This window comes from Poecilia reticulata, linkage group LG6 (genome assembly GCF_000633615.1).
Source record: "Poecilia reticulata strain Guanapo linkage group LG6, Guppy_female_1.0+MT, whole genome shotgun sequence".
Lineage (NCBI taxonomy): Eukaryota > Metazoa > Chordata > Actinopteri > Cyprinodontiformes > Poeciliidae > Poecilia > Poecilia reticulata.
The window spans coordinates 27981423-27996841 of NC_024336.1; the positions used below are offsets into that span (position 1 = coordinate 27981423).

At 40.5% G+C, this 15419-nt stretch overlaps 1 protein-coding gene across 6 annotated transcripts in view; it reads left to right on the top strand.

Annotated features, from left to right (window-relative positions):
• The first annotated feature begins 1584 nt into the window (after nucleotides 1-1584).
• The window catches only part of reln (reelin), a 153267-nt gene continuing 139432 nt past the window's right edge, over nucleotides 1585-15419 (top strand). For 4 of the 6 annotated variants that reach the window (XM_008411933.2, XM_008411934.2, XM_008411935.2 and 1 more), the window contains exon 1: nucleotides 1586-2144. In XM_008411933.2, coding sequence (XP_008410155.1) covers nucleotides 1892-2144 — 253 coding nt within the window. In that variant the 5' untranslated portion in view covers nucleotides 1586-1891. Of the gene's footprint in view, nucleotides 2145-15419 lie in introns of all 6 variants that reach the window. The other 2 variants (XM_008411936.2, XM_017305227.1) reach the window with 1 other exon arrangement.

Consider the following 15419-nt stretch of genomic DNA (forward strand, 5'->3'; position numbering starts at 1 on the left):
ACCGGTCCAATAACAGCTGTTTAGGGTCTGGTCTCCTGGTCCAATGCCACCGTACTACTGCTGCAGAGCTCCGTTAGCATTTAAAGAGCTTCCAGTGCTCTCTGATGTTTCTTCCAGCGTTTTTCGCTCCATTGCAGCGGGGTTTAGGCACTTTGTGCATAAAAACTGTCAGCACGGCATTTATTTTTAGCTCGTTAATTTTTAGCTGTTAGAGCCTGTGTCACTTTTGCTCATACAAGTTACTCAAAGTCTTCTGGAGAGAAATGTTGAGAGCACAATTTGGGACCTTCAGAAGTTGTGTTCAGATCCGTCTCTCTCCCATTGCGTTCTTCTTCTTTTTTTCTCGTGGGAAGCATCCAGATTCACCTCACTGATTTTTTTAAATTATCTTTTTTAATTACAGTCAATAGTGACACAGTGTGGCATTATCTAAAATTACACCAGTCAAAAGCAACATGCTAAAAACAACTCGGGTAAAGTTGGCCTTCCTGTGTTTCCTCTGTAGATTAGAGAATGGTCCAAAACGTCATCAACCCAGCAGGTGAAAACATGGCGACCTCCATGGGTGAAAAATATATACATCTTTTAAATAATTTTGAGTTTTGATGTATCACAAACAACAATTTTTTGTTAATAGAAAAATTACAGCATATTTAATCCATGTTCAACTAATCATGGATCCCTTTAAGCTCCGTGTTAATTTATTTAATGTGCCGTTCTCTGTAGCTTTGTAACACTTGAAGGAATTGCATTGGAGACATTTTCTTAGCATTTGAGAATCCACAACGTCTGTGCAGGGAACATCAGTCAGAGGTGGGGTTAGGTGGAGGGAGAGTGTATCACTTACACTCAGCGCAAGAGACAGATGAGCAGAGAAAGAGAGCAGCAGATGAAAAAAGGAAGTATATGTTACTCAATTACTTATCCCCATCATTTGGTGGGCTGAGGAGAAAGCAGCTTTAAGGCTAGTGTTGCACTCAGTCGGTTTGATTAATGTAGAGCAGAGCAGTGGCACGCGCAGCTCTGAAAAAGTTGGAAAACAAGGTTCTGATGGAAAACCCAGGCAAAAAAATGGCAACAGAGGAGAAGGAAAAAACCAAACTGAAGATTTCTGAGGAGAGAAGGAGGCGTACGGGGTTTGGGAAAGAGTGAGAGTGAAAGAAGGGAGGGGAGGCCGAGTGGAAGAGCAGCAGAAAGGAAGAGGAGGGAGGAAGGAGGTGTGATAGTGGGTGGGAGAGGAGGAGACAGTCTGGTGGATGGGCAAAAAGACAAAGGAAGAAGAGCGGAGTGACGGGGATCTGTCAGAGGGCTGCTTAGGGATGAAGAAACTAACAGATGCATGGAGATAAGACAGCCAAGCTCTCTGGAGGAGAGCAGCGTGGAGTAACTTAGAGTATTTCACAGAGAGGTAAAGAGAGGGGGCAGCATGAGATTAGGGGGAAAGGAAGAGTGATAGACTGGTAGACAAGAGGGAGGAGAGAAGAGCTGGATGAGAGAGAAACAGCACACGCGTGGAGCTCATGTTAGAACGAACGAGAGCCAGAGAGAGGAAGGGAGGGAGGGTGGGAGGAGAGAGGGCAACACAGGGAGGGGGTGAGGTATTTAAACGCCGGAGCAGGACAGCTCAGGCGAAGCTCCGAACTCCCTGAGAGTGGAGGCAGGACAGGGGAACAAGAAGCTTCAGAGCAGTTTCTCTGACACACCTAAATATCCCTCACTGGGAAGAAAAAACACACACACACACACACACTCTCACACACCCACTTCTGGACTTCGACTCAGCTGTGGACTCCACCACCTGTCCTCTGGAGCTCAACCTGTGCCGTCCACGCTCCCAGTCATCACTCCCATCACCTCCAGTCCCTCAGCCGCCCGCTTGGTGAGGGGGCAAATGGCCGTGGCGCGGGCCTCTCTTGGGGGCGTTTTGGGCTGTGTCTTGCTTTCCCTGGCTCTGGGGAGCAGCAATGTGGATTTCGGGGCACCTCCGGCGAGCTTCTACCCCCGTTTTAACCCGTTCTTCTTCCTGTGCACCCACCACGCGGAGATGGAGGGAGCCGGGGTGGCAGAGGGCGGCGGAGAGGTGCTGCTGACCCTCCAGATCACAGGAAATCCCAGTTCCTACACGCCTGGACAGGAGTATCAAGGTGAGCACACCTTCTGAGGTGTCCTCCTCCTTTTTGTTGTTTATTAGATTAGGTATTATTTTGGTAAATTCAGAAATTTCCTACATCAATATGCGTTGCTTTTGCTGTGAATTTTCATGAACGCTTTTCCTTTTTGAAAAATGTGAACCTGATAAAAATGTGATGATTTACGAGTTTATAAACTCGTAAATCATCGAGTTTTACGAGTGTTTTGCTTGAAGCTTCTTTTCTGTATGACTGTTTTTGCTGCTAATGATAACCAGCTTTTATGTAACCGTAATCTGTAGTGATGCTTGTGGGACTCCATGTGTAGGTGGCTCCTCGCTGGAATAAACAACGCAAATTCACCAGCTGAATGAGAGCGTAAAAGTTGAGAGTGCAAATAGAGAAGCTGGGCGGAAAGAGTTGTGTTCTCTGATTGCGATAAAAACGTGAAAAATGGACGGTGGAGGAGATAATCACCACTTTTCTCACAATGACGCGTTTGCACCTGATTCTGGAGATAAAAGCTGATGTTTTCCTCCCAAACTGGTGACCTGCTGGTCGATAAAGGTCACATTCCCATGCTTCTATCCCACTTTATTGTGATGTTTAGATTTTTAAAAAGTAATTATATTTTAATTGGAATTAATTGACATATTTCATAAAGTTTCACACAGAGGAAAGGAATGAATAAAAGTCAGAAAACAGGGAGAAAAGGGAAGGAGTCTGTCTTTAACTGGGGCTTATGAGGAACACGGGCGGGGAGAGATTTCAGTCAGAAGCTGGCGGATGGGAGGGATAGAAAGCACGGAGAGAGGTTTAGATAATTAGCATTAGAAATGTGTTGGACTGGGAGGAGGGAGAGATTTAAACAGGGCCACGGCTGGGATCGGATGGCGTAGGGGGAGATTTAAATGACGATGAGGGGATTGAGCAGATAAGATACCGGCAGCGGGGCTTGAGCTGGAAAAAAATGAAACACTTGCAAGCTGCTCACTTTTTCCTCTTCCTCTTGTTTCGTCACATGATCGCAGGTCAATGTGGTTCTTATAGGGTTGTTACTGAATGGGAAATGCAAGAACGCTTGATGAACCAATGTTTTGCCCAAAGGCTTCATTATCTCTTGTGAGAAATTTAAGTCACATTGCCTTTTTATCCCTCACTGACTGCCTGTAAACCACGTCAAACTTTAGTATAAACTCTTTACTATTTGGGATAAAGTTGTTGTGTGTCCTTCCACAAGGCTCTCACAATCGTTTGCTTTACTTTTGACCCATTCCTCCTGACAAAACTGGAGCGTCTCTTCAGCTCTGCCTGCATATTTTCTGTGGGATTTAGATCAGGGCTTTCTCCTGGCTTTGACTTTGCTGTCCTGAAGTCACTTTGTAGTAATTTGTTGGTATGCTCAGGGTCATTCGCCATTTGGAAGACCCATTTGTGTGGAAGCTTTAACTTTTTAGCTGTACACCAGTTCACCAGGCTCTACTATAGTTTTTTCTTTCAATGTAACAATGGCTAAACAGTTAAGTTTTAGTTTCCTTACACCATAGAACTGGTCCCCGAAATTAAGGTCCTTTTCCCTACGTGAATTCGAACATTATCTAGCATTTTGTTATTTTGCTAACCTTTCTGAATAAAACTTAATAAAAATACTATTTGAGGGAGCTTTTATCAGTCTGCTTGAGCCAGAACATGACAATGATGCCATGATGGATGTCATGGACACTACAGCTGAAGAAAACGATAAGAACATTGATTTTGGTTCAAATCGATTTATAAATCTTTATTTGATTGATATGTTCTGCTGGTGTTACCTCAGTCAGCTACAGCAGTAACGCAGATGACATTTTATAATAAAACCCGCTACAAAGTGCATAAGTAAAACCATAAAGAATGAAAGAGTCAGACACCTTCCTTCTTGTCAAGCGCGTATTATTATTTGAGTTAGCTTGCAAACATACATGATGATACCAAACCGTTGTTAGCATAGTAGCTAACAACGCAGTGTGTAAACATACGGAGTGTCAAACACATACTCACAAGCTTTCCAACAGTTAATAAACTATTGTACAACCGTTCATGTATATTTATATAGCACTCATACCCGAAGAAGGGGAATATTTCAATTTAAAGCCTAAGTGTGTATTATTATCAGAGAAGAAAGTTCCGGTGTTCTTCACTGTGTGCTAGCGCCAGACTCCCCCTGCTGGTTGCTTCCGGCCACTACATCAGCCAAATCCGACCGGATGTTAGCATATTTAGCCCAAACTGCTGGCAAAACATTACAAATGTTAATAACATTAAACTCTGTAATCGATACAACATGCAGTTAAGACCAAAAACGAGTAAATGTACCTCTGAATGGCAAATAAACACGTTTGAGATACCTGATGGGTACTTCTTCCTAAATGTTGATGAGATAATAAAACACTTTTATACCATGTTTACTGAAAATATGTTTTCTTATTTCTTCCCACTGATTTTGTGTACAATGATGGTTATAGCAAGGAGGTTGTAATGAAGACGAAGGCATAGTTCTGTGAAATATTTCAACTGGAACCAGTAGCTGCGTTTCCATTGACCATGAAATTGCATGAATTGGAATTACAAAGATAAATTTGCTCATTGGAAGAATGGGAATTTTGAGAAAATTTTCTATAAAAATGTTTGCGTTAAGATGAAGTGTTGTTTTGGCCGTAACGAAAGAATTTGTTTATTTCGCAAAACTGCAATAGAAACACTTTTTTTTTTTTTGCATTACATGAGTCACATGATCAACAACCAGATATTGCCGCTGGCGCAAACCACAAAGAAGACGACACAGGAAGTAGTTGGAGAATCATGTTTTTTAATGACTTATCACATGAACAAACTTGTTTCTGTGTGATTTTAGTTGTTTCTAATTGAATAGAAACATCATGATTGCAAATTGTAGTGTGAAATTTGACATTAGCAGAATATCAACATAGTTTTACATGTTTGTGATGGAAACGCAGCTGCTGGAGATGATTCCCAGCAGTATAGCTGGTACTTTCAAGGAAACTCTCGCTGAACTGTTTTGATGCATTTGGTTTTATATTTTTGACACATTTTTGGGGAAGCCTATAGAGTGTTCTCACAAATTATGCTGCAGTTGTGGAGAATACAAATTAGTACCACAAAAGATCAAATGTGAATACAAGCTCTGATATCAACACAGTTAATTAAACAGAGATCATTAGCCGTAGCATTAGCAACGTTTTGTTACGCAAAGCATTTGTAATGTAAATTTGATTGATTCAAAAACAAAGTCTGTCCAGTAAGTTAAAAATTCATAAAGCAATAATGAATAAAATGGTCTGGTCATGTGACAGATCAGGCACAGCGTTTAGAAAATTGCTGCTTCACCTAAATGAGCTTTTGTGTGCCAACACTGCAATTTTAATCCAATATCAATCACTTTATGAGATATCTGCACCTTAGTTATGGATTATATTTGGGTCAGTGGGAGTGAGATAATCACCGAAAGAGCTGCATGTATGAAGAGGGGGATGGAAAACATCTGAGACTGTTGAAGGGCTTTAGAAAAGAGAAATAAAGCAAAACTCTGAAGACAGGAAAAGTAAAGAGACCGGTGACCTCGCAAACAAAAGGCAGGAGGTTAGCGTCTCTGAGAACAGCAGGCGCTGTAAAGCAAAAGGAAGATTTGGAGCGGCCGCACAGTAATTGAGTTTCTGACCCGACCTCCGTGCCTCTTGCCTCTCTGTTGCTTTTCAGTGATAAGACCGTGTGTGGGCAGCATTGCTCTGTGTGCAGGCTGCAGACATGATCACTGTGTTAAGCTATCAGGATGAAATGACCAAGAGAGGCTGTGTTACTCACAGAGAAATATTTGAGGAGGTGGGTGTATTGGCAGGGTCACGGTGGACAAAATGGAAATAGAAACACTGTGGAGAGAGGATGAACTGCTGGGAAACAGAAGCGGGAGAAATGAAAGGACATATGACGAGTTTTGCGCTCGCATTCAAAGTGTAGGGTGAGACCATGTGTCAAACACATGCCCACCTCGCTTTGAGAGGCGAGGCGGGAGAAAAAAGAAGCGAATCCTGACGTCTAAATAATCAAGCGAAGCTTTTGAAGTATTTTTGCTGCACTCAGAAAGCAGCAACCTTAGATATATGTTTTCCTTTAGCATCTGACCTTTTTTTAATACTGCTGTGGGAAAGCAAGACGGCTTCCACAAAGCGGCCGCGTGTTTATAAGAAGCGATATCAGAATACAAAACCCAGAGCCTTGTATCTAAACACAGTTAATCACAGGGAGCTGGTTTTCATTTCGGTCGTCTTTTGTCCCTCTTCTCATTCTTGCTTGTTCACTTTCACAGGCAGACAATGGCGTTAAAAAGGGTCAGTGATGGGAAGAAACAGAAGGAGCCAACATTCCTCAGACTGTTTTAGTATGAGAAAACACGGCCTTTCATTTAGAGCACAACCCTTAAAAACAAGGACGTCTTTCCTACCTTTAACAGCATGAAATTCTTTGGGAGGAAGCGCAATGGAAAAGACCGAAGGGAAAACGGGATTGCAACGTGGTGTCCTCTAAAAGAGTTGCCAAAAAGAGTTCTGCACAGAAATAAGGCTAACAAGACTAGCTCAGCTTATTTCTTATACTTTTCAACCCATTTTTATTTATGCTCACGACGTCAGTACCTGTTTGCACTGAGAGCAGATTAGCTGGCTTTTATTCAAACCTGTGGTAGTTAAAAACCCTTGAGAGAGTGTGTAAGTGGTTGTTCCTGCAGCTTTTGTATTTGCATGCTGTGCAAATACAAAAGCTGCATGCATTTGTTTTTGAATGTAGGGTTATTGGTTAGATTGTAAAAGCAATGAATGAGTCATTCACAAAAGCCCCTGAGAGTTAATACAGGCTCAACGCACCCGTCATTATGGGAACAACATCGAACAGCATTTAGCTGCTTGTTTCACACTGAAGCAAACATCTATGCAAAACCCTGAAAATTAGTGTTGCTACTCTTCATAAGAATAATTATTCTTTTGTGTATAATTAACTGGGGAGAGCTAAATTTGCTTTACAAGATTCTTGAGGTCAGAATTAATGAACACCTTTGGAAAAACAAATCAGATTTTCCAGCATCAACAGCTTAACAAATATTGTTTTTCCTGAGGTTTAAATATGACAATGCACACAAGCCCAATTCTTTTAACTTCTCTTCAAAATGGGAAAGAAAAGGGAACATCTTGTTCAAGCGGACTGGAATCTTCAAAGACATTTTTACACAAAAATGGCCCCTTGCCAGAAAATCATCTATCAATCAATCATGTTTATTTGTACTGCACTTTCGTCAGAAAAACACAAAAATATGAAGTCAGTAGCAGACAGCGACACCTGCAGGACATTATCAGAGGGTTCACACAAAACTATCGCTGCACCTGACCCACAAGAGCACAACCAGATCTCCAACACGCATCATCAGAACCAGCAGAAACCTAAAACACAAATACAGGCCACAAGTATGTAATGCACACAGCCCTAAAACTGCGGACCTATGGTTTAAGTTTTTGGTTTTTTTTTACAAATTATGCTAAATAAAAAAGACAGGAAAGCAAAGTCTATATCCGTGTGATCCACAACAGGAGGATGTAGATTCCTGTGTTCAGGAGAAGGTGAAGCAACAATGTTTGTTTAATTTATGCTCTTTAGGTAAACGTTTTGACTAGATTAACTGTTTAACCCGAGGTCGTAGTGCAACGCTCAAGAAGAGTGCGGCAGACGTCACGGTTGGCCAACCGAGTGATCTGTCAGCTCTTCAGTTTGCGAAACACAAAAAAAAAAGTTAAACGAGCGACCCCGAGAAAACTGCGCACACGGTAAAAAGCTCAGGCGGGATCCAAACGGCCGCTTTTAAAACTACAGGAGGATTCAAACTCCTCTCATTCATTTCTATCTCAGAGAAAAAACACAGCTGCCAAATGAACAAAAGTAAACTGACCAACATCATTTAGGCTTTGGCGTGTCCACCCAACAGACTGCGCAAGATATTTTGACACAAAGATTTTTTTTCCTGCACTATGTTATTGATAGTATAGAGGGTTAGATAATAAAAAAATCCAAAAACTATTGTTTTTTTTCTTAAAGGAAAATCTCAATGTACGCGCAGTTAGTACAGCTGCAGGCGCTGCTGATAGCAGACAGTTCAGACAGTAAACATTACATTTTGACATCATTACACATGAAAATGTTGGTCAGTGTTTTATTTATTTTCGTCTACAGTAAGAGAAAAAAATAAAAGGTTTTAAAATAGAATTAAGTAGATCAATCCTCTTACATGAGAAACAAACCAATATGTCTTGCAAAGTTGAATTATGTCAATAGGACAATAAACAAAATTTACCAGGTAAATTGATAGTTTAGGAAAAAAGGTAAATGCAGTAAAAGACTGCATTTATTCAGACAGGTGTTACCTTAGCAGACATCTGGAAACTCAGCAACCATCACCACAATGAAACCCCTGGAAGAGCATGAGTCGTCCAGGACTTCAACAGATATCTGGATGTCACTGTTTGCACTGCTTGAAGAGGCTGTGGAGTGTTTGCTGTCTGGCCTTTGTCCATTTCTTATCAAATCTACATTGTTCAGAGTTCTGTTTCTGATAAGATTAGATTTATTCAGCTGCATTTTAGTCCAGTTTGCATCTCTTATTGTGCATTTGAATCCAAAGAAAAGTCAGTGTATCTCATATTGTTCATCAATCATTAGCTGGTGACCCATCAAAGGACTGACCTAGTTTTCATGAAGGGACCCAGAAAACATAAGAGGAACAAATTAAGGGCTAATGGTAACAGATGACCCTCTTGTGAGCAAAAGAAACACTTGTCTTTTCAAGAGCCCAAACCTGTGCATCCATTTGTTTCTGCCTCTCTGCCCCCTGCTGATTTGTCTGAATAGGTCACTTCACAGCGCATGGGGAAGTGTGTCAAGCCTCGTGCTGTTTGCACTGCACTGCCAGATGTGTTTGGGTCTTTGTGGACCCAAAAATATCTATATCTGTGTTTGGTCTTTAAATGGTTTATCCTTTAAAGACCGTTTTACGCTCAGAGATATGCCAGTTTCCTTTCTATCAGAGGAGCAGATGGGCGAGAAATGAGAATGGATATTCAGTCGGCATCGTTCCTTTGTCACACATGCCTGCCTGGTCATATGCACAGCGCTCGGCGTTTAGTGGGTGATCCATCATGACACGGAGACAGGTCAGATGTTCCACCGGCTAAACACGGCCGTCTCGATCAGCAGGCTGCTGCAATTATCAGTGTAACAACAGGATATGATGTGATAACGTGAGGAGTTGTCAGGATCTCCGGTTCTTTGAGCTTGTTTTTTGGTTTTGTTATTATTGGTGTTCCTTAGTTCTGCCTTGTTTCCATTTTTCTAGCTATGTTTATTTTGTGTCTAGTCCTTTTCTTAGTTGCTTTAGTTTTTATTTTGTTTCTTATTTTGTTAGATTCATTTCCTCTCCCTCGCCCCTTGTGCCACTTCCTCATTTTCTCTCTCTCCACACCTGCAGCCCATTAGCTCAGTCTGTCTCAAACTGTGGTGTCCGCTGGTGCCCCCTAGTGGTCTGAGAGGTACTGCATGTAAATGACCATTTATTTGCCGTGCGATACATGAAGTTAGTTTACCAACAGATTGAGGTTAAAAATATTAATGGTTTCTCGGTTTCCTCCTCTGTTCGCTGCCGTTTTTTCATTAGTAGTGATGGGTTAATGAGGCGTCATGAATTGTTCGATACATTGCCAAACTGAATTGATACTGGGCCACTGAATCCTGAATGGCAACCTAATTGGTTCTGTCATCTGACGCTGATTTGATGAGCTAGTTAAACAGTAATATAGTTTAAGTCATTGTTTTTTATATTTTATTGTTTCATATCTTTATTTAAATGTAAAATAGCTTTGATACTTTTAGATAAATAATGTGAACATGAATCATGAATCTTAACGTGAAAATCTAAGTGAAGGTGTTGTGAATGAGGATGCATGCGAACTGGGATTTTATTTATTTATTTATTTATTTACACATTTTTATTTCAAATAATACGTTTTCCTTTTTTTGTAATTGAGTCTGTTACATTTTTTGATACAACTTCTCTAGCTGTAGGAAACAAAACGCTCCCATGGCTGGTGGGACGAGGCTGGAGGGCAAAGAAATTGTAAGGAAGAAAAGGTTTGGATAGATCGTCTTGTCTCAGTCTCTCATAGGATCCGTCCATTTGGAACCGCAGATGATCAGAGATTCTTTTGGCAGATGCATCCCGTGGATACATATGACACAGTTTGGCCCGTCAGTGTCGGTTCGAAACTGTTTTTGTATCGATCATGTGGCTTTGTTATAGCGAAACGCGCACCAACTCAGGGTTTCACTCTGAGCTCGATGCATCACTATTCATTGGATTTATGGTTTTTGTTCTGCTCTGGCTCCCTGTGATTTCTGTAAGTTTGTCCGTCATTGTTTTTTTATTTTCTCTGCATTTGGATCCACTATCAAAACACACCTCATGACAGGAGAAGGTTTGCACTTTTCCTTTTTCAGGCGCCAATTGCTTGTGTCAAGACATTTTTGCATTAATACTCGTGGTTGATGCGTTTCTCTCAGTCGCCTTGGTGCATTTCTCTGAACAGAAAAGGCCGAGTTTCCATTGATCCAAAATCACCAAGCAATGGTTTGTGACCCTCGACAGGATGGAGTTCCTCTCATCCTGCTTTTCATTCCTGAACCCCATTCAGGGATTTTTCTCAGCAGGAAGATGGAAATTATAATGTAATGTAATTCCTGCAGCACTACATGTACAATTTTCCTTAAGAAGATTGTCTTATGTTTACATTTCTATTTTTTTTACTGCGTTTCTGTCTTTTCCATTTTGAATCTGTCAACAAATTACAGTAAAAATTTGCATTTTGTCCAGTCTCTTGCCATTGGTCTCCCAGATTTACATCAAATCTTCAGCCATAATTTACAACAGAACATTGTTACATTGACAGCATGACTAAGAAATTATCCATAGACAATGTCTTTCGAAGGCACTGAAAGGTCCACTGACACGGACATTTAATTCTGAGAGTTGAACTATAGATTTTGAGAAAGACTTTTGCAGGTAATCAATGTTGCTTTTTTGAGAAATGCACTTACTGTTTTGCAAATGTCAAATGATTCGAAAAATGCACCAAATTTGACTGAGAAAAACTTTAAATTCCACCTACATTTTTTATTCCCGGAAAACAGATTCGCTCCATCAGAGCATGTAGAATGTTATTTACTTAGTCGTTAAACTGTTGGCTGAAATGAAGCCAGCAGAAAGCCAGGTGGGGCAAGAAGAACTACAAAAACAAAGACAGTGAGTGGACAGCTGCCAGGCAGAGGTGCGCGCCGCTGCCAGTCTTATCTGGGTGAGCAGCAATACGCTGCTGCTACTGCTGCTACATTTTTTATTTTCAGTTTCCTCAGTAGAGTCGTCTCCCAGCCAAAACAGGAAAGCTCTTAACAAGCAAATGTGAGTTGTGATTTCATTTAGTTTTATGAGTGGGCAGATGAGTGGCTGTAAGTACATTCAGGATGTTGGAGTGCGCGCTCGTCTGTTGGGGGTTTGCCTGATCTGGAGTGCCTCTTCGCTGATAATACAAACTGCATCAGAGCTCACACTGCCCTCATGGACAGCTCACCAGGCCTTCGCCATTCATCTGCAAACATGGTATACACTCTGTTCGCTTCATTTTAGGAGATTTTTCCAAATTTGCATCAGAAAGTAAGGCTGTCTTGTTAAGACCCTCCATTGCCAAGTGTAAAAGAAATGATTGTATAAATGTCAATGCAGTGCAGCATGAGAAAAATACATGCAGCTCTGGAAGAAACGAAGAGCCCCATTAAAAACCTCCTGGTTCTTCCATCAAATCCTGAACTCTTCCAGAGTTAAAACATCAGTATTGTGGTTTCTAAATGAACATCAACTTGTTTTCTTTGCATTATTTGAGGTGTGAAATCGCTGCATCTTTTTGGTTATTTTGACCATTTCTCATTTTCTGCGAATAAATACAAACTTTTTGTTTGGAATTGCAGAGACATGTTGTCAGTAGTTCACAGAATAAAATAACAATGTTCATTTTACTCAAACATATAGCTATAAAAAGCTAAATCAGATAAACGAATCATTTTAGGTGGGCTATTAATTTTTCTTTACAGGTGCAGATACACAAACTATAGAATCCAAGATGTTTATATGATAGAATCGCTCATGTTTATCTCCAAAAATGGTCTTTGCCATTTCTTGATTTCTTTGTCTGATTCTGGGTAAAACAATTAAATATACCTCTAAAATTCTCAAAACTATCTTGGCCATTTGACTGCAGACATTGTCAGTGATGTAAACCAGACCTGCATTTCCCTTGGTTACGTGAGATGATCCAAAACAGAGTTTGGAGAAAGGTCTTTACTCTAGGATTTGTAGTTATAATTTAATAGACAAGCAAACACATGACGCCCTTCTGCTCATTTTGGACACATCGTCTGAATGCTCTCGCTTCTTACCTCCAAATCTGAAATCCTTAAGGATCCATCAGCTCAGTAAATTTAATACATTTCAAAAATGAACTTATTTTCATCTGTTAAATCTTCTAAATATTAAGTAAAAGTGGAAATTATGTGTCCCAATGCTGCTTCCAACCTTTTTGTCCATCAGTCCACCATGGGGACATTAACTTTGTCTCCTCCCTCGTTTGTAAGAACTGAACCTGCAGTCATCCAGATTTTTTTTTCCTTTTTTAAATAAGTGTAACTTTAACTTTCACTGCACAGAAGCAAAGGTTGCTATATATAGAGGGACCTTGATCTGACTCTGAATATCGACCCCTTCATTGTAAAGAGAGACGTTGCTGGTTCTGGATATAGTATGGCACATAAAAATATGTAGAGTGAGTGAACATCCATCCATCCATGTTCTTGCACCCTTGTCCCTCAGTGGGGTCGGGAGGTGCTGGTGCCCATCTCCAGCTAATGTTCCGGGCGAGAGGCGGGGTCACCCTGGACAGGTCGCCAGTCTGTCACAGGGCAACACAGAGACACACACAACCATGCACACACACACTCACACCTAGGGGCAATTTGGAGAGGCCAATTAACCTGACAGTCATGTTTTTGGACTGTGGGAGGAAACCGGAGTACCTGGAGAAAACCCACCATGCACAGGGAGAACATGCAAACTCCATGCAGAAAGACCGGGGCCGGGAATCGAACCCAGAACCTTCTTGCTGCAAGGCAACAGCTCTACCGAGTGAGTGAACATGTCATACAAAATTAATGAACGTCCCAGAATGTATGACCAGCTTTCAAGTTAGCCCTGCTGCCATGTTCTGGTAAACAGCATGCTCTGAATGCATGGGAAGCTTTGGAAAACAAGCATCAGATATTATCTGAAAACAGAAACTGAGATATTTCAGTCCGAACGCCAGCAGCGTTGTTGTGGTTATAGACAGTTTATTTGGAGAAAGCCAAACCCTCTGGTGCAAGCAGGGTGAAGTAGGGAGGGCGTGTCAAAGTCTGGGGTGAATCCATGAATGTCAACAAAGACGAGGAATGCAAAATTTAGAAAAGACAAGCCAGAAGAAGATCAACATGCCAAGAGCTAAAGAGCAAGATTAGCAGTAGAGTTATTTAAAACGCGCCAAAGTGAAGAAGATAAAACTCTTCTTTACCATATGGCTCCTATCTGATTCTATTCAAAAAATGTTGATGCAAGTTTTCAGTGATGCTCATTTTTAATACCTGATTCTACAACTTTTGCTTCATTTTTGTCAACTTCTTTTGTACGGAGGACAATTAGGGCCATACTATGAAAAAAAAAGTAGTAAAGAATAAAGTCATATTTTAAAATCATATTATGAAAATAAGATCTTACAAAATCTTACAAAAATAGTTTAAGTTTAAATACAAGAATAAAGTCCTAATGTTACGAGAATAAATTTGAAGTAGTACAAGAATAAAGTCGAAATTATATGCAAATAAATTCATACCAGAATATTAGCAGAATTGTAATATTGTGGCTTTATTCTTTTCATATATTTCATATTTTAACTTTATGACCACATTCTTGTAATTATTTTTATATTTTTTCCTATCTTGTCTGTCAAATCTTCGGTCGTACTTTTGATTTACTAGCAGTACCGCCTCATGAAAAGTTATGTATTTTTTGTGTTGCCAATTAAAACCAAATAATTAAACTCTACTTTAAAATCAGAGTCGGGTAAAGTAACCAAAAATCGTACTCGAGTAAGAGTAACACTACTTCAACATATCTTTACTCAAGTAAAAGTAAATAGTAGCTGTCCAAGAAATTACTCGAGAGTAAAAAAGTATTTGGGAAAAAGGTCAATTATATTAAATAATTGTTATTTAATTTAAATAACAATGGTTTTATTCTGTGAAGTTACTCACAGTAGTTGGAGAATCCATAAATTTTACTCAAGTAAGAGTATAAATACAAAAAAAAGCATAAAGTGGACAAAGTGCAGCCTTCTAGTTTAAACTAAACCTTCTAGTTAATTCAACTCTTGGAGGATTGACTAAGTTAATAAAAAGTTACCACAACTTAGTGCTGTAAGTTTATCTTTCACAAACTCAGACATTCAGGTTCAAAATCTAAATCTGGCTAAATCCATTTGACTTAAAGCGCAGAAGGCAGTAGACACAACTAAATGTGACTCAGATGTTTTACAGTGCACATATTGACAGTGATGTTTACTTTTTGTACATGCGGGTCACTTCAGTTTGGCATGTCACTCCTCTTCTGCAGCTCCTGCTGGAGGAAAGTGCGCCTCCTCCTCTTTCTGTTCTCTGCTCCTCCTGGCAGCTCCATTGAAAGAAACGTAATCCCTGCTTGGGGGGGCCGTGTGTCGTCTGTGCTGATAGCATTCAGAGGGACTTGTAGTGCCCCAGTGGACCCACTACAGAGGAGGCGGCATGGTGACACTGGATGGGTGCTGGGCCCTCATCCCTTGGCACAGACGGATTAAGTCGAGCCCCGCCCCCATTCAGCACCACCTTCCTTCAGCATCCAGGCTGGCAGAGGCTGATTATTCATACATCAACACTCGCATGTATTAGTTCTCCTGAAATTGTGTGTCAAATTTGAAGTTAGTTCGGACTAAATTTACAGACAATGATGAATTTTAAGTCTCTCCTTTTTACCACAAGGTTTATGAAATGTAACATTCTTTAGATGTTAGGACTGCAGTATGTAACCTTTATAAT